Source organism: Lonchura striata, chromosome 12 (genome assembly GCF_050655825.1).
Source record: "Lonchura striata isolate lonStrDom1 chromosome 12, ASM5065582v1, whole genome shotgun sequence".
Lineage (NCBI taxonomy): Eukaryota > Metazoa > Chordata > Aves > Passeriformes > Estrildidae > Lonchura > Lonchura striata.
The window spans coordinates 1,420,186-1,438,736 of NC_140714.1; the positions used below are offsets into that span (position 1 = coordinate 1,420,186).

General features: G+C 49.6%; 1 protein-coding gene across 15 annotated transcripts in view; it reads right to left on the reverse strand.

The window, feature by feature from the left end:
• ITPR1 (inositol 1,4,5-trisphosphate receptor type 1) overlaps window positions 1-18,551 on the reverse strand; it is a 163,374-nt gene that overhangs the window by 51,429 nt on the left and 93,394 nt on the right. For 9 of the 15 annotated variants that reach the window (XM_085590251.1, XM_085590248.1, XM_085590254.1 and 6 more), the window contains 4 exons: window positions 10,035-10,070; window positions 8,502-8,552; window positions 5,146-5,278; window positions 4,329-4,519 (listed from right to left, as the gene is read on the reverse strand). In XM_085590251.1, coding sequence (XP_085446377.1) covers window positions 4,329-4,519; window positions 5,146-5,278; window positions 8,502-8,552; window positions 10,035-10,070 — 411 coding nt within the window. The remainder of the gene's footprint in view (window positions 1-4,328; window positions 4,520-5,145; window positions 5,279-8,501; window positions 8,553-10,034; window positions 10,071-18,551) is intronic. The other 6 variants (XM_085590244.1, XM_085590257.1, XM_085590256.1 and 3 more) reach the window with 2 other exon arrangements.

Consider the following 18,551-nt stretch of genomic DNA (forward strand, 5'->3'; position numbering starts at 1 on the left):
ACTTGCCATTAACTTCCACCGACCGAGGGAGCCCGAAACTCGGTGGAGGTGAGGCAGAGTAACGGCACACGGAATTTTTATTTAGCAGAGGAGACACGAGAGTGGCAGGACGAGTCCTCGGCGATTTCCTGCGCTGTCACTCACTTGCTGGAGCAGAGGAAAGCCTGGCCCTGCTGCCACGCCTGTGGCAAGGGACCGAGCAGTCATTCCTGCCCAAGGAGACACTCTGAGTGCCCAGCAGAGCATCCCTTGCTCTGGAGAAAGGAGCCCAAGGAGACACTCTGAGTGCCCAGCAGAGCATCCCTTGCTCTGGAGAAAGGAGCCCAAGGAGACACCCTGAGTGCCCAGCAGAGCATCCCTTGCTCTGGAGAAAGGAGCCCAAGGAGACACTCTGAGTGCCCAGCAGAGCATCCCTTGCTCTGGAGAAAGGAGCCCAAGGAGACACCCTGAGTGCCCAGCAGAGCATCCCTTGCTCTGGAGAAAGGAGCCCAAGGAGACACTCTGAGTGCCCAGCAGAGCATCCCTGGCTCTGCAGAAGGGAGCCCAAGGAGACACCCTGAGTGCCCAGCAGAGCATCCCTGGCTCTGCAGAAGGGAGCCCAAGGCAGCAGCAGGACAGCAGGCAGGCAGTGGCAGCAGGGCAGGATCAGCCCTCACCCTCTGCAGCAGAGCGTGGGGCAGCCCCAGGGCTGCTCAGATCTGCTGAGCCAGCGCTCCCCAGGGGGATGCTCAGGGTTATATAAATTAATAAAGGGGTTGATGTCATTTGCAGCTCAGTGAGTTGCAGCATTTGTCAAGTTAATTTGTTGTCTGGTGCTGACCTCGTGGTTCCACCTCTGCTTCTGTCTCTGTGCAAACGAGGGCAGGCTTCCCACTGAAACCCAGGGCTCCTGCTGAGCTGGAGTGACAGCCACCACAAGGTCACCACCATCCTGCTCCCAGAGAACCTGACAGGGTTTCTAAGTTAATTCCAAAAGCTAAAGCCCAGAAAGTTTCCACCCAGAGAGCTGGAAGCAGGCAGAGACCTTCCCAGAAGAGCTAATTTGCCACATTCACATTCACCCCTGCAGCAAAACACGGAGCAGCGTGGGATTCAGGGTGCCACACACCACCAGCTCAGCCTCCTTCCTGAGGTGAACCAGAAGCCTTTTCTCTTGTCCTGCTTCTCCCCCACATTCATTTTCTTAACAATATAATAAAAATCCCTCCTACCAATTACAATGAGGAACATTTCGAGATTTGCTTTTCTGCTGGAGTTGGCAACCACCTACTTTGCCTACCCTTAATACTGGCCCTGCCTGCACCTAATGAAACAGCAACACCTATTGCAGTTATCCCTTCCCAGCATCATGGGGATCTGCTCTCCCACTGAAGCTCATGGGAGTTACCTGGGAACTCCCATTATTAACCATATTACAATCATCATCTGCAAGTTCCTGTGTGTTGGTACAAACCTTCTCCTGCACTTCAGGCGGAATCAATTTCCCGTGTGAAAACCTGGAGTTAAGAAAATGCCATGCAGGGGTGACACATTTCTGGCTTTGCTGCCAAGGAGTCTTTTTTACATAACCTGTCCCTATCCCACCACTTTCCTATTCTCAAAGGCCTGTAAATAGAAGCAATTGGAGTTCAGTAGAAATTATTCAAACTGAGTATAGAACAAACTTGTTTAGAGCACTATCAATCAACATCTGCTAATAATAACCAAAAATAATTGTGAAATGAAGATAAACTCTGTTAGACCTCAAATACAAAGCTGGCTGGTTTGGCTAGGTGAACTTTCCCAACGACAAATGCATCTGATGCAAAAAGAACACAGATATTAGTCCAGAGACTGGGGATGACTCTTCCACTGGCACTTACTGGAAACCGCAGAAGAACTGCAGAAAATCCACTCTGCAGGTTGCAGAGGTTGCCAAGTCCTACCCACCCACTCTGCAAATCTTATCAAAGAACAGCAGAGAAAGACTGGGATAAAACACAAGGGAAGTATCAGGTTAATTTTCTCAAGTGCATCTTGTTTCCATAAGCAGCCAAATTTTGCAGCGTGTTTAGTAAAAATGAATTCCTGCTAAGGGGAGACCATCACTTTGCTGCAATCAGTAAATCTTCCCTGTGTCACAGCCAAAGGCTGCTGTACAAAACCACTCAGCTTTGCAGATTAGCAATTACCCACACAGCTCTCCTGAACAGCTGGGCTGCACCCAGGGCCCTCTGCACTGAGAGCCATGCTTCCTACATGGAGACAGCAAAGCTTGATGACATGAGTTCACTGTCTCAGGATACCAGATTAACCTGGCCATCACATCACTCAGCAATTACCCTGGGAGATGCAGCCCCGAATTAACGATTTTACTAAAGAGCAAACCTCCACCTTTGCTTTGATTCCCAGTGTGGAGCCAGCTGTTCTCCCAGAAGTTAAGCTTTGTGGTTGGTGTTCTCCCCATTGGAGTTGTCCTGACTTGGCTCTCTCAAGTCCTGCTGAGAGCTCAGAGTGCTGAGGACGTGCTGTTCCTGCCTGCCACTGCCAGCATCCCTTGGGCCCCCCTGTGCTGGAGCCACTGCAAGGCACCAGAAAACCCTTTTCCTACCACCAGGAGTTTAACCAACGTGGAGGAAAGCCACAGAACATGTCTATGCACTCCTTTTTTGCCTTTTGCTACCAAGTCCATGGAGTGCTGCAGCACAGAATATCCACATCCCAACGGCTCCACGGGATATTTTCAACAACATCCCCTTTGTGCTTTGCATGCTTGAGTAAGAGCTGCTGGGTGTGTCCGAGCCCTCAGAGCTCACAGCATTAGCTGTAGGCATCACAAGTCATTTGGTTCCTAAAACATTCTGTACTTAAAAGCAGCCCACACTCCAGCAGAGCCCCCTCCCAGCCCATCCCGCCGGAGCACGCACCCAGGGACTGCTGGCTGCCCGTCCTGCAGACACCTGCCAAGCACTTATTCCTGAGTGGGAAAGGATGGAAAACAGCACTCTGGGTCGTGGAAGCACGTCTGTGGAGGCTGGAGTGCAGCAGGACCTGGCAGCAGTGCTCGGCGTGGGGTGGAAGCAGCCCTGCCCTGGGAGCCATCCATCAGTGCTGACCGCAGGGCTGCTCCACAGCCCAGCTCCCGGCTACAGGCAGCAAATGCAAACTGAACTTCCTCCCTTTGGGCAAAAAAGTGTCTCTGGAGGTGGACTGCAGATTTTCCTGTTGGTTTTCAGGAGGTGAGCTGAGGAATCTGCTTCCAGCATGGATTTGGGCACTGTGGGAAGTGACTCTGCTCAATCCTTTAGCACTGAGGTCCAGCACAAGCAAAGGACCTCTCCACATCAGACTGGTGCAGTTTGCTTTCCCTTCCAGCATGACAGTGTGAGGTTACCTGAGGCTCTCTGAAAGCTGTAAGGATGAAAGCTCAGCTTCCTTTACATTAGAGAAGAGCAGGAAATTTAAAGGAGTCACTGTCCCCCAGGAATGTTAATCCTGTCATTGCAGTTTAAGGTGACACAGGATTTTCAATACTCAATTCCCACTTTATCTTTTGCAAAGAAGTTTCATTCCAGAGCTTATACACAGGGGATTAATGAGGGTACTGATTACAGAGACAGAGTGAAAAAGCCCAGACATTCCCTGTCCTCTCAAGGCAAGTTTGCATGGACACAGGAGGTGCTGCTGTAATGTGTGTTTCAACCACAACAATCAGGTACAACTGGTCAGGACTCAGCCCCAGAGACAGACTGCAAACACAACACGTGCAGAGCTCAACAAATAAGATACCACAGATTCAATCATCTTTGTAAGCACATTTTGCTGTAATAAGGTTTTACTTTCCCTGTGGAAGAACGTAAGGGCTTGCTGGTGTGTGTTCTTTAATCCACACCAGGGACAATTTTCTTTTAGGGGAATCTAATCCTTATTGAAAAAACAGAAAGAAAGAACAGGGAGATTGTTGGAAATGGTGGTGGTCTGGAGTTTACCATACACTTATTTCAAATTCCAGTCTGAAATTTAACAGCTCACTGTACAAGTCCCTGAGCACGTTACAGTTGCTTAAGTTATTTGTAAGAGCAGTCAATAACTTACCTACAAAGCTATTTTATTACACATTCCTCTCTATTGCCCTAGGAAAACACCTCATGTACCCAGTGCCCATACAAACATTCAATAAATTGACTTTTGCATGGCAGACATTAATATTTCCCTTAATTACAGGTCAAAGCTCATTCAGATCATTTCCCCTCCCGCCTCCTTAACCCTCTCAAATTTCCTGGATTTCATAAAAACATTTCCCTTCCCGACACAGTTCGGTCACAAGATGGAGTTTTCCATTTCCTTACCTGTATCGTGGTGTTCCCACCTTCCAGCAGGGCAATGGCCAGCAGGATGCTCTCGTGGAAGACTCTGTCACTGGTGGCATTCATGATGAGATCTATGACCAGGTTGGAAGCACCTTCTTTATCCAGGTGGCACTGGACATCTGCCAGGCTCATCTCCCCTCGGCTCATTGAGCTCGACCCGGAGCTTCCTCCTGGAAAGGTGATCAGGAGAAACAGGTTGGCACTGACCCGTGGGGATGGCAAGGCCAGGTGGACAGGGCTTGGAGCAACCTGAGATAATGGAAAGGGTCCCTGCTCGTGGAACAGGATGAGTTCTAAACTCCCTTTCAACCCAACCCATTCTGGGATTCCATCAGTGACTTTTTTAACAATGGCCTCAAATGAAATAAACTTCATTGTATAAATGATTTCAAATGGAATTTTTGCCCATCCTACCCAACAGTCTCTGCGATACCATGAAATGGTTTCCTTTCAGACATGGTTAGTAGTCTGACATCCTAATGGGCACATTTCCTAGATATTATTGCAAACATTAAATTGATCAGGGTTTCTAAGGACATGTACTCAAAGCAACGTCACAAACGTCCAGCCAACCCAAGGCAGTCACTGAAAAGTACAAAGAGCTCTGTCTGCTTGCTTTGCTCTCAACTGCAGCCACCCACGTGGACAGTTTGACTTTTTTTGGGAGCTCACAGACAAAACCGTGAGGGCCAACATCCCGATTTGAGCCGTGGGGTGCCGAGCGGTCAGGAGTGCACTCCTCAGGGTAGGAGTGCACTCCCCAGGGCAGGGGACGGGCGAGCAGAGCGTGTCCTACCTCCCGGGCCGGCCTTGCCGGGGCTGCCGGCGGCCAGGGGCCCGTTGCCGAAGGCGGTGAGGCTCTCGCGCCGGCCGGCCGCGCGCACGTTGCCGTAGTAGCGGTTCACCAAAACCTGCCTCAGGGCCTCGCCCTGCACGCCAAGAGCAGAAGGAAATCACCACGGCTGCTCCACGAACAAGCCAACCACCCACGTTCATCGGCAGCAGGGATGCTGCTCCCAGTACCCTTCTGAGGGAGGGGGAATGAAACCCTGGAGAGCTGGAGAGATGCACTGAGCAGCTCCTGATGTGCTGGGACACTGCAGGGCTCTCACGGGGCTCTATAAGGTTATGGGTTCCCCCATGCAGCGCAGAGACAGCTGCAGCTCAGGTTTTGTGTACAGCTTTCTAGACAGATTTAATTTTCTGAGAGGTTCGTTTTAATTAAGTTCAATTGTCTCGGTCTTAAATAGAAAGGAGTTGCATCTGTGCAGCGCCAACACAAAACCAAGAGGTGGATTAGAGGAACACCAGAAATGGTTTTAGGAACAATTTAATCTCCTCACACCTCTCCTGTTCTGCCATCCCACCAACCCTGCGGGGCTGTGCTCTGCTGGACCCTCACCAGCAGCTGACGTGACCCATCGGCTGCGAGCGGAAACCCGAGCGATCCCGCTGGATCCCGGCTCTTTGTTCCTGCTGGCAGCTGCCCGAGCCACGCCAGCCCTCCCACCCCAACAGCCAGCACTGCCCAGGGCAGGTCCTCACATCACCCCAGACCCCAAACCCCGGGGCAGCCAGAGCTCCGGCACGGCCCCAGCGGAGATCCAGCGCTGCAGGTGGAACGTCATCCCACTGCTGTCACTCCAGCCTCCGCAGGAATTCCTGGGATTTGGGGAGCTGGACAAAGTGGCAGTGCTGCCAGCACATGGGGATTAAGGGATTTTGGTAAGGTCTTTGTGCACAAAGGAGACCTGGGGATTATTGTCCTGCCCTGCTATGGCAGCGTGGTTACAGCAGCACCATCCCGGGACAGCGCTGCAGAGGGGAGGAAAGGGCTTTTCTGGGGATTCAGGAAAAAAAAAAAAATAGATCTAGCCAAAATCAATTTCATATTAAAAATATGTCCAATGAACTAAAGCATCTTATTTTTAATTCCATTGACAAAACATGTGCTTGATTTATTGATTTTCAGTTGTATTTAAAATTAAATTGCTTGTCTGACTATAGATTCAAGGTGTCATTTAATACATTAGCTGTCATAAAAGTGGAGTCTTACTTTTCTAAACTTTCACAGGAGGCCTTTAAAACACAAGTAAATGGAACAACATAAACGTGCATTAATTAGCTTGTACAGAACTCCAGCCCTGCTGCAGTCCCACTGATTTTATACACAGCTGGCACTCAAAAAAGTCACTCTAAGAGATCCTTATACCCCCCAAAAAAAAAAAAAAAAAAAGACAAAAAGCTATCTGATAACCAAGTTCTTTACCAAATTTCAGAAATCACTTCCACACATGCCTGAGCTGGTGAGGGATCTCTGCCCTCTCCACAAGGCTGGGGCTCAAGTCAGGGCTCCCACTGCCACCCTGTCCCCATAATCCAGCAGCTCAGAAATGACTCCTGTGGATTCTCAGTGTGAAAGCTGCAGCACGGGAGCTGCATTTGATGGGATCACATGGGAGCGAGCAAGAGTCAGGGAACAGGATGCAAAATAAACACAAAGCCAGTGTTCCAACCAGCTGCTTCCAAAAGCTCCCAAACAACAGAAAAAAGGAAAACTCCTGTGGAAGCAACAGCAAGAGGAGATGAGCACTTCTCCAAGGGGCATATGCTTCCCATCACTGCTTGGGCCAAAGAGTGAACATGTGGGAGAGGCAAGAGACAGCTCAGGAGCTGCAGCAACCCCTGTCCTGGAGGAGCTCCTGCAGCTGACAGCGACATGAGAGGGTTTAGTACACCAGGCAGTGCTCCCTGCTCCCAGCCTGGCAGGTGAGGGAGGCTACGTGACAGAACAAGGCCAAGCCAAACAAAAAACCCCCCTGAACTGCATCTGCCTTGTACATGTGCACTGATTGGAAAGGCAACTTGACACCCAGATAGGCCCTAGGACACAAATGGCTACAAGGGAGCTCTCACATCATCTTTTTCCTCCTCTGTTGAACTAACTGGCAGCCATCCTGCCAAATGGCATTTAAACCAGGGATTTTTACTGCTTACTACAATGATAACACATATCCAGCCTCGAGAACAGCTGCTCAGCAAACTCCACCTTGCCTCAATTCATGAAGGCAACTAAAGCTCTTGGAGCTGCCCCTAGATTCTCCTTTTGGAGCAGGAGGTGACTTCTATTCCATGGTCAAAATAGTTGGAGTAAGTGGAAGCCTGACTAGGACAGGCACCTCTGGTGTCTGTAGGTGTTGTGTATCCAAAACAAGACAAACCACCAGAAAATACAGCAGGAACAAGTATCAAGCAGTTGTTTCTAGTCAGTGTGCTGATCCAGTCACCAGCATTTCAAACTCGAACTGGGAAGAAAAGCTTTGGTTCCTACAAATTTATCCAAACCCATGGTACCAGCTAACAAAATATGAGTATGTGATCAAAGCAGAAGGGATAAAAAATAAGTGGTATTTAAGAAATGTTCTAATTGATTCAGCTGCAATGCTTGGCTCCAGAACAGTTCTTTAACCATCCTGTTAGTGCTGTGCACCACTTTGACGAGGGCAGTGTGCAAACAAATATCAGATGTTTTGGCAGTAACAAGAAAACCCAAATATGGTACCTAGGAAAAAACCCAACAGCGTCCAGTTTCATCTGCATTCACACCAGGTAAAGTAAGAGTAAACCACACAGAAACATCACTGTACATGCATCAGCAATGCAGATGCAACACACAACTCTAAGGGACATCAGAAACCTGTCAGAAGCTTTTAAACAGAGCATCTTTAATATTTTAGAGTGAAGCAGTTATAAGTTGCTGCTGTTGTGTTCCCAGCTACAAGAGCAGAAGAAATGGAGAAAAGGACCACAATGGTGATTTTGCAGCTTGGCTGGCTAGAAAGAGGTGGTGTGGCCAGAGGAGCCAAGTCCAGCAGCACTGATGAATGATGAGTGATCAGCACCCACGGGGAAGGTTTTGACAGTGGGAATGGACCAGACCAGCACCCGAGTTCAATTCGGAGCAGCCAAGCACTCGTCCCTTCCATGTAAGCCCAGAGAAGGGGCTCCAGCATCTCACTCTGTCAGTATGGCTCATTTTTTGGATTTTCCAGCCAGCATTTAACCACACACATTTCTTACATGACTTAGGCTTCAGTGCTCACAAGGAAAAGGGAGAGATGAGCTCTGAACGTGCTCGACTGCTGTACATACCCTTCTATGATCCTCCAGCTGCCTCTGTGGTAGAGTTTGATCAAGCTCCTGCTGTGCGTGCAGAAAGTTCATTTTAAAGCAGAACAACACTCAAGAGAGACCAACACCTCGGCACTCCCGGGGAGTACTGGGGAGCCACAGCTGGACGCGAGGGGGGAGATGAGGGAGATGGACTGACAAGCCATCAGAACAGGCCACTGCCCTCTGCCAGCCCTGGCCCCTCTGCTCTGCCACCCTCACACACGCCCTGGCATGCAGGTGTGCCAGCAGTGGTGCAGGAAATGCGGCGTGTGCCCCGTGTCACAGCTCCCCCACAGCCCTGGGGGCTCAGCCCACGCATGCCCATGCACAGACACACAGCAACACCCCCAGCCCACTGGACACACACTCTGGGACCCCAACACATCCCACCGTGGTCACTGAAACTCATTTGAGACTGGGGAGAGCTTCTGGCCCAGCCTGGGGGCTCCCTTCCAATGGCCACGATGGCAGCGGGGAGGCACTGAGCTGCCCCTTGGCACGGGCACGTCTCCAAATCAAATCTCTCTCACTTTGGATGCTCCTTTCCAGGAATGCAATTCCCACTGAAGCACACTGGGGTTTTGCTGCTTTAAAGCTTCTGGAAAGGTGCAGAATAACAGCTCTCTACAGGGACCCATGAGAAACCAGGAGCCATCTCCCACACATCTCAAATCCATTTGATGACCACTCAGAGTTTCAGGTTACATGTAAACACTATTCCACAAAAATTACAAATACAAAGGCCTAAGCCATCACAAACACTTCTTTTTCTACATGATCTTACATTTATAAAAACTTCACAGCTCAGAGAATCAACACTCTCTCAGATTTAGACTTCTGTGTTGTTTAATTTAGATTTGCACTGATTTGGCACCCAGTTGTACAATCTACCAATGCCATGTCTGGATGTTCCATGAATTTCAAAGGAATTTAAGATTTGATAAATTTTCCTGCCTTCTTTTTGGCAAATAATCTGCTTCATGCACATAAAGGACATGTTTCTACATATCCAATTCCCTTAGAACCAGTGGCCTTGACAATGTGCAGTGACCCTGAGCTTGTCCACTGGGACATTTTAAATGGGACACCAATTGCTCTGGAGTCATGAAGCTTCCACTAAGAACTTCTGACACCTCCCTTTCCTTAAAGTATTGAAGTTTTTAAGTATGTGAGGCAAAGGGAAAACCAAATTCTTCATTAGGAGCCAAAATAAAATCTCATTTTGCCAATGTAGGAAAATTTGAGAGGAGACTTTTCCCAGTGCCACCCTTAAAGAATAAAGGAAATAGCTGAAAGGAACAGAATTAGGCTTATCTTAGTTTTTTTGATATTTTCAGACTACCATGCTGATGGTGTATTGGATTAAGGCACTTCAACAAATCTACTCATTTCCACTGTCTAACACCACACAGGAACACACATTCCACAGGGGCTTTTACCAACAAGACACTCCACTAGGACTACTGAAACACCAATATTTGTGTGCTGTACAAATATAGGTGGCTGACACACCTCTACAGGGCTCTCCGTTTCTGGAGCTTGCGGCAGCTAGTTGAAAGTAAAATGCAGAAAAATTAGTCATTCCTCCAGAATCCTTCATCCCAACAGCAACCCAGTGGTCAACAGTGAGGGGAAGGGAGCTGGCAAAGCACTTGACTTCAGCTGAATCATCACAAATGAATTATAGCTGTAATTACTGTTTACACTCTCCCACCCTGCTCCTAAAAGAGCCACATTTGGCAAATTTCGCAGGTATCCTTTGAACACCCCAAACTGCTTTGCATGAACTCAGAGGCACAAGCAAAAAAAAAAATGTAGTTGCAGGTGCCCAGAGCACTTTTGGGCACCACACCCCCAGGATCTGTCACTGGAATGCTGCACATCCACCCCAGTGGTGGGGAGGAGGAAGCCAGGGCTGCATATCACAAAGGCAGCAGCCTTATAATTTTAGCTTAAAAAAATGTATTCTGCGGATTCTCATCTATAAACATACATTTCTCAAGATAAAGGATACACGACACAGCACCAAACAGGAGCAATGAAATAAGGGCCTGAATGGTGACAGCTTTTCGAATTTAAAATGCTGATCTTCAACTGAAACAGATGAAGACAAGTAACTTTTATCTAGTCAAGCACAGACACACAACAGAGAACTGAACATTCAAACTCAACTGCTGACTTAATTGTGGGGAAATTGCTGTAACTTCTCAGGAGCAGACTCCAGGAAATAAACTCTCACAATAATCCTGTGACCCCAGTCCTGGCCACGTCTGCCACAGGGACAGACAGACCAACAGAGCACAGTCTGGGGAGCACCCAGCACCCAGAGGGAGGCCACAGATTGGGCAGGAGGGATAATGAGACTCCACTTCCCAGGAAGGAGCTCTGGGAGTGAGCACTTCCCCTGCAGGGGCTCCTTGGCCAAGAAAAAGCCCCTTCTCCATTCTCCTCCCAAGGGATTTGCTCCTGGCCAGCTCCCATGGCCTTTGGTGGTGGCTTCCTTGCATTGTCACCGCTCCTGGACAGGTCTCAAGCATGCAACCCCCTTGTGTGGCCAAGTGGAAGCAGGGAGGGTTTAGCCCAGAGGAAGCAGCTCGTTCCTGCAGAGGAACACACCGTCCTGCCCTGCCCTGCTCCCTGGCTGGAGCCCCACAGCTCATGGGGAGCCTGGGCACATTGTCCTGGCTGCAGAGCCTGCCTGGGGCACGGGAAACATCCCTGCCTTCCCCAGGAGCCAACAGCAGCAAGGAAACCAGCCCTGTTCCCCTGCAGGGGAAATGAGGTCCCTTCCTCCTGGGGAGGGGAGACTGAAGCTGACAGGTCAAGTGGACTGCTGGACTCAGGATTCCAAACAGAAGTTTCCTTCTGGGCACTGGTACAGGTTTCCCAGAGAAACTGTGGATTTTCCATCCCTTAAAATGTCCAAGGGCAGGCTGGATGGAGCTCTGAGCAGCCTGGGACAGTGGGAGGTGTCCCTGCCCATGGCAGGGGTGGCACTGGATGAGCTTTAAGTTCCCTCCCAACCCAAACCATTCTGGGATTCCTGGGCTGATACCTTGACCCCATTGCAACCAAACATACATTCACATTTTGGGGCTGAACAACAGCACAGATGAAGAATCACATAAAATTGATAGTTTGCTCCTTCCCAAGCTAAAATTACAAATTCCAGCTCACAAATTCCTGTGCCCTCCCTCTGTGGCACAGACAGCACATCAGAGCCAGCCCCACACACTGACCTGGGAGCAAAACCACTGCCCTGGGCAATGCCCACGTGGATCACCCACAGCAGCACAGCCCTCAGCCCTCTTCCAGTAAGAATATAAACTCCAAATCCTGAAATTGTTATTCTTCGAGTCAGAATGGGGTCAAATAGCAAAGAATTATTGAGCTCTTGTTGCTGTGTTACACTTTGCACACTCCTGTGTGCGTGTGCTGCAACAGCAAAATATCACCTTATGCTTTACAAGGATTGAACAGGGTGGGAGAGCAGCCCAAAGCAGTAACTTCCCAAGATTTCTTGTGTCCCCATATATTTCAGCTCTCTAGCTACAAGAAAGGGATGGTTTGGGGGGCAGAGGCAGGTTGTGGAATACCAAACACAGCCAGGTGATTAGCAGGACACAGAGGACAGCTTTTAAACTGGAACCCAGTGGGTGGCCGGGTCAGAGTCCAACATCTGTGCTTTTTACAAGAAAAGGGAAAGGTCCTTTCAACTTGCTGAGCAAAACCCTCTCTCTTCCTTTGAAGTTTGCCCTCCCCCAAGGCTGGCCAATAAAGCACTCCTCACGAGCCATGAGTGGAGATGCACAATCCCTGACCCTGGTGACCGGAGCGCTTCCAGCATCCACTTCCCCAGCACGGCCACGTGTGCTTCCCAGAACAGCCTGTCTGACTCAGGAGTGGATGTATGGCCCCCAAAAACCACCAGGGCACGTGACAGCTCCAGGCTGAATTCGCTGCATCTCCATTTCTGAGACACAGATGAGCTTTCCACCCTTTCCCTTTACAGTTTGGAGGAATTCTTTAAAGTTTTAGTCTCGTTTGCTTTCAAAATAACAATCACAATGAATCCTTCCTTCACAGAAAATTCAAACTACCGCTGTGATAGAGTAGAAAAGGTTTAAGGAAAAGCAGAAAGATTTTCATTCAAGTTTGACCATCAGAATTGCTTTTCTCCACTTTTTTTACCCAACTGTGCAGTGAACATCCAGATCACTGAGCAGTGAAAAGGCCTGAAATGCATTTAAAAAGGCTGGTGGAGATTGCAGTTCAGAAATAGGGGCTGCTCCAGAGAGTGGCTTCAGCAAAACAGGCTGGAAAACATCTCACATTGTCATTAATGAGAGGAAAATAATCAGAAAACTCACGTTTGTGTGACCACACATGCAAAAACCTGGTCCTTTTCCCTTCAGCCTCACCTGACTTGGGAATTTTGACAAAATAATGGACAAACCAGCACAATTCCAAGCACCAATCTCCTACACTTCAGGCTGCCCCAGAGCCCAAAGGACTGAGAGGTGACAAACCTCAGCCTGCTGAACTGATGACGTTTCCAAACCTCCACACAATTCCTTCAGGTCTCTCCAGACATCCCCTCTCCTGTCCTGGGAGGTCCCTGAGCTCAGCACTGAGCACTCGGAGGAAGCTGAGCCAAACTCCATGGATTTGGCTCCGTGGACAGATGGTGGTGAGGAGCAGGATGCCCTGGGCTGTGCAGGAGGTCGGATTCAATCACTGAGAGGTCCCTTCTGGTCCCAAAATCTGTGAATTCAGGAACTGACCCAACTCCATGCATATGGCATCTCATTACTGGGGTGGCAGGGGGAGACGTTTGGCAGAGAGGAGGAAATAAAAAGGGAAAACACAACTGCAGAGCCAGCCAAATTGCACATTAAGCTTTTGATAGCCACGTTGTACATCCAGATGTGAGGAACTGGAGAGAAGATCTCAGATAAATGTTATTCTGAAGGCTCTGCCTCAGCTCCTGCATTGCCATCTCCAGTAGGAGCTGGAATTCCAGTGGGAATGGCTGTTCAGATTCAATCCTGCAAGTTCCTTCCCACTTTTTCCTCCCTTCTCTGAACTTCTCTGCTCTTCCCTTTGAAATACCATCAGCTCTTCCTTGAAAGGCACACAGCAAAAGCATCACCTTGTCTGATTTGTGGCAACAGACTAGAGCACAAATTATGCTGCTGTCCTTCATAACTCTTTAAAAATACCACAGAACTCTGTGCAGCCTCCTTGCCAAGTCCCCTTTGTAAAGCCAACACTGTTACTTCGTGGAGCTGAGGAGAAATTTGGATAGGAAATTTCTAGCCCTTGCAGATGATCTGTAGGTGTTTGTCAAACAAGCATTTGACTTGTTATGGAGAAGTTTCAGGGCAGAGGGGAATAGCTGGGACCCAGGAGCACTGAACTGCTTTGAGAAACTTCCCACGTTCCATCTCCCCCTGCACAGACATTGCATTTTCAGGGATGGAAGATCTCGGAGCTGCCGAAATCAGGCAGCAGCAGGAGATGTGGAGCAGCACCTTCTTCTGGCACAGGTGCCCCAGAAGGCACGAGGGATTTTGGGGGGCAGGGACAGCCCCCAGCTCCCACCCTGCCCTGTCACATGTGGCTGAACATCCTCCCTCATCTCAGGGAACGTGCAGAGATTTGTGCACTGCCAGGCGAGGAGGTGGCAGATCTGCCACAAGGGCTGCCAGTGCCTGCACTCCAAGGTCACCAAGACCCACCTAGGGGAATGCCTTCCCTCATTTTCCAGAGTTTTCAGTAGAGAAATCATGTTTTAACTTGGGCTGGGACTTTCCAGGAGCCCTCAGTCTCTGCCCTTCAGCAGGAGTGCAACCACTTCCTCCTCTTTAAATCCTTGATCTTGCAGGACTTCTACTGAATACAGTAACAACTACCTTCCCAGCACATTTTAGAGCAGCAGTTTTAATTAGCAGTAAGATGGTATAACTACTATTTTTTTGGTGACAAGTAACTGCAAGAAATGTTCCAGTCTCCTTTTCCAAGGAGCTCACCAATTCCAGTCCGTGTTAAAAAAAATAAAATAAAAAAAAAAGCCCTGTCCAAAGATTTCAGGATTTCTCAAGGGGAAAAAAAAAATATAAGGCAGCCCACAAAAATTTATGAGTGCCTGCATTTCCTCTGCTTGAGACATAACAAGTGAAGCACTGTCTAAGTGCAAAATACACAAGAGAAATGACTGCAGAGTAAGCTCTCTACAAGGAAAATAATTCCCAAGTGCAGATTTCCAGCTCTGAAGAGGTTAATACATTTCCTAACTCCAATCTAAAACGCATAAAACAGCACATATTTTGCACCTCAGCCATTGGAATTTTAGTTTATTGTAGACAAAGAACAGGGAAAAGGTTAATTCAGGCAACTCCTTTGAACCAGTATTTTCAGTTCCCTTTTCACCTACTTGAAACCTCAACACTAATGCAAAGAGGTGAAAAAACCCCAAACCTAAACTCTACTGAGTGGGTCTGCAAGTGCATTTTACTGGATGGAGCTGCCTGGAGATATATCAGCTGCATAAAGAAGTGTCACTACTGAAAAAACAGATAAAATACCAACACAACCCTAAAAAATAACTAAATAACTACAAGGGAAACTCCATGCTGGATTTGGTTGGGTGGTTGCTGGTCCATACCCCAGCCCTGAGGGCTGGAGGGAAACAGCAGAACATCCCCATTTCAGTGTGGAAATTGGGATAGAGCTGCAGTGGTTGGGGTCAGACTGGGGAAAGCAAAGCACCCCCATTTAACCCAGGAAATTGGAATAGAGCTGCAGTGGTTGGGGTCAGACTGGGGGGAAGAAGAGCACTCCCATTTCACCCTGGAAAACAAAATAGAGCTGCAATGGTTGGGGTCAGACTGGGGAAACAGAGCACCCCCATTTCACCCTGGAAAACAAAATAGAGCTGCAATGCTTGGGGTCAGACTGGGGAAACAGAGCACCCCCATTTCACCCTGGAAATTGGGATAGAGCTGCAGTGGTTGAGGTCAGACTGGGGAAGCAGAGTACCCCCATTTCACCCTGGAAATTGGGATAGAGCTGCAGTGGTGTGGGGTCAGGCTGGGGGAAAGCAGAGCACCCCTGTTTCACCCTGGAAACTGGGATAGAGCTGCAGTGGCTGGGGTCAGACTGGGGAAGCAGAGTACCCCCATTTCACCCTGGAAATTGGGATAGAGCTGCAGTGGTTGGGGTCAGACTGGGGAAGCAGAGTACCCCCATTTCACCCTGGATATTGGGATAGAGCTGCAGTGGCTGGGGTCAGGCTGGGGAAGCAGCAGCCCAGCCCCAGCTCGGGGCTACCAGCCCAGGCTGCGGGCCAGCCCCGGTGCCTGTAAACATCCCCACCGCCTTTATTGGCAATTACTGCTGAAGGTCACACATCAGCAGCGGGCCTAAATTCCAGGAAAAAAAGCTCTTCTTATGTAACTGCTGCCTGAATGTTGGCAGGTGCCCAGCGGAACAGCTCACTGCAATGTGGCTGGGAGGGGAAAAAGGAATATAAAAAAAAATAAAAAGCAAAGTAGGCCATCTCGCAGCGCGCTCGGCATCCTGCGCGTGCCACCTGCAGGTCAGCGCCGACGGGCCCTGCCTGGCAGGCCACGGCTCCCCCAGGATGGGCGTGTTTCAGCAGCCAGGACTGCAGGTGGAAATGGGGCCACGGTGTCCCCAAAGGGCAGCCCTGGCCAGGAGGATGAGGAGGATGGGGAGGAAGGTCCTGTCCCAGCGCCATGGCACAGCAGGAGCTGGGCTGGCCAGGAGCGCAGGGAGCCCACGGTGCAGCTCAGAGGCACAGCAGAAATCTGCATCACACCTGCACTTCTCAGTGGGCTGAGGAGTGCATGAGCAGCCGATGAAGCTGTTGTGTCTAATGACAAGCAGGGTTTAGTTCTTGCTGCTGTGTGAAGAGTCACACTTTGTGGTGCTTGGGAAGAATTCACCTCAGCCCTGGAGCTCTTCCCCGAGACAGCAGCACAGGCTCCACCAGGAACAGGATGAGAGCAGCTCCAGCCCAGGAAGGAGGCCACCAACAGAGACTCAGCCCAAGGGCTCTTCAATGCTCTGCTTTGGGGTTTTGGCTTTATCACCTGAGCCAGCTGCTCAGAGCCCATGTCAAACACACCCTGAGGAGTCCTTCAGCTCCTGCTCCCACCCCATGTCCAGGAGGGGCAAAGAGCAGCCACAGCACAGCCCAAAGGCCAAGCTCTGTGCTCACAGCTCCCCAAAACCAGGAGAGAGCCAACACAACTGTGGTGCCAGTGTGGTGGGACACAGCTCCTCATGGTGCCAGTGTGCTGGGACACAGTTCCTCATGGTGCCAGTGTGCTGGGCACAGTTCTTCTTGGTGCCAGTGTGGTGGGACACAGTTCATCAAGGTTCGAGTGTGGTGGGACACAGCTCCTCACGGTGCCAGTGTGCTGGGACACAGCTCCTCATGGTGCCAGTGTGCTGGGCACAGTTCCTCATGGTGCCAGTGTGGTGGGACACAGCTCCTCGTGGTGCCAGTGTGCTGGGACACAGTTCTTCTTGGTGCCAGTGTGGTGGGACACAGCTCCTCGTGGTGCCAGTGTGCTGGGCACAGTTATTCTTGGTGCCAGTGTGCTGGGACACAGTTCATCAAGGTGCCAGTGTGGTGGGACACAGCTCCTCACGGTGCCAGTGTGGTGGGACACAGTTCCTTGTGGTGCCAGTGTGCTGGGACACAGCTCCTCACGGTGCCAGTGTGCTGGGACACAACTCCTCGTGGTTTGGGTTTTTTATCAATGCTCCACTACTCCCCCTTGGAAAACTGCAGCTCCTCCCTGTCCCCCCCTTTCCAGCACAAAGGGAATTACACATAAACCCTCAATAAAAGTGTGAGTTAGGACAGCAGCACCACCTCTGCTGTTCCCTGCCACTCTACTTCTCCAGCACCCAAAGCCCTCCAAGCTTAGCCCAGAATTGTCTGGGGCTGGTGCCAAGCCCACACTCAGGGCATTTCCTACCATTGGGTGAATTCCAGCATTATTCACCCACTTCCACAGGACACTCCCTTCACTCACAAAAACATTAAAGAGGGTCTGTCATGACTTCCTATCAAAGCTTTCACTAACAAACACATGGATCTCCTGGGAATTTTAACAGCCTTTGGGACCCCACTGCTCACTGGGATTACCTTGCAGGACACAACTAAGATAAGTCACACAAAAAACCACCATGAAATCATGCCATCAACAGTTACTTCAGTGGAGCTTCCCCTGAGGGAACAAGGAGCATTTCAGCTGATCAAAACAATTAAAGTGTGCACAGTTTTGACAGAAAAACAAGCTAATAATTTTACTAATAATGCAGAGTTTTGTATCCTTTGCCCTAAATGTTTACAGTTTCCAGGGCTGACAAGAGGGGAGAAAGGAAATCAGACAACCCCAGGATTTCTGAGACTTGCCAGTGGTTTCAGCTCCATCTGAATCCCTTTCCCTGTGCAGCCAGTGCTCAGTGCTGGTGCTTATACACACACCTGCTCCTTCCCTGCACTTGCTCCATTAAGGAGCAATAAAATTCCTCCTTTGCAGCCTCTAGACCAAATCCTAAATTGCTCTGCACGCTCTGGCTGATTTACTGCAGGCAAAGACAGCACATCACAGCCAGAAACCAAAGGGGAAAGAGTCTCACATTATGACTTAATTTGCAATTAAACAATTCAACTTTCTCTCTGAAGTTTCTCCAAGCTAAAATTATACATATACACAAGTGCTATTCTGGGAAGCTGCAGCAGCACATCATCCAAAGGACCTGGCCTGATAGAAACATTTCTGTGCTTCAGGTTAACTTCTGGAAAGCAGAGCAGGCTGCTGGTGCTGTGCATGCCCCAGGTTAAAAGGGGAAAAAAACTGGGTTTACTACCAAGAAAAAAAAAAAACAAACCAAACAGACAGCAGAGCACCTCTGTAATACCAGAGGTGTGTGTGGAGCTTGGAGACACACCTGAGATCTCATCCCAGCACAGCTCAGAGGTGATGG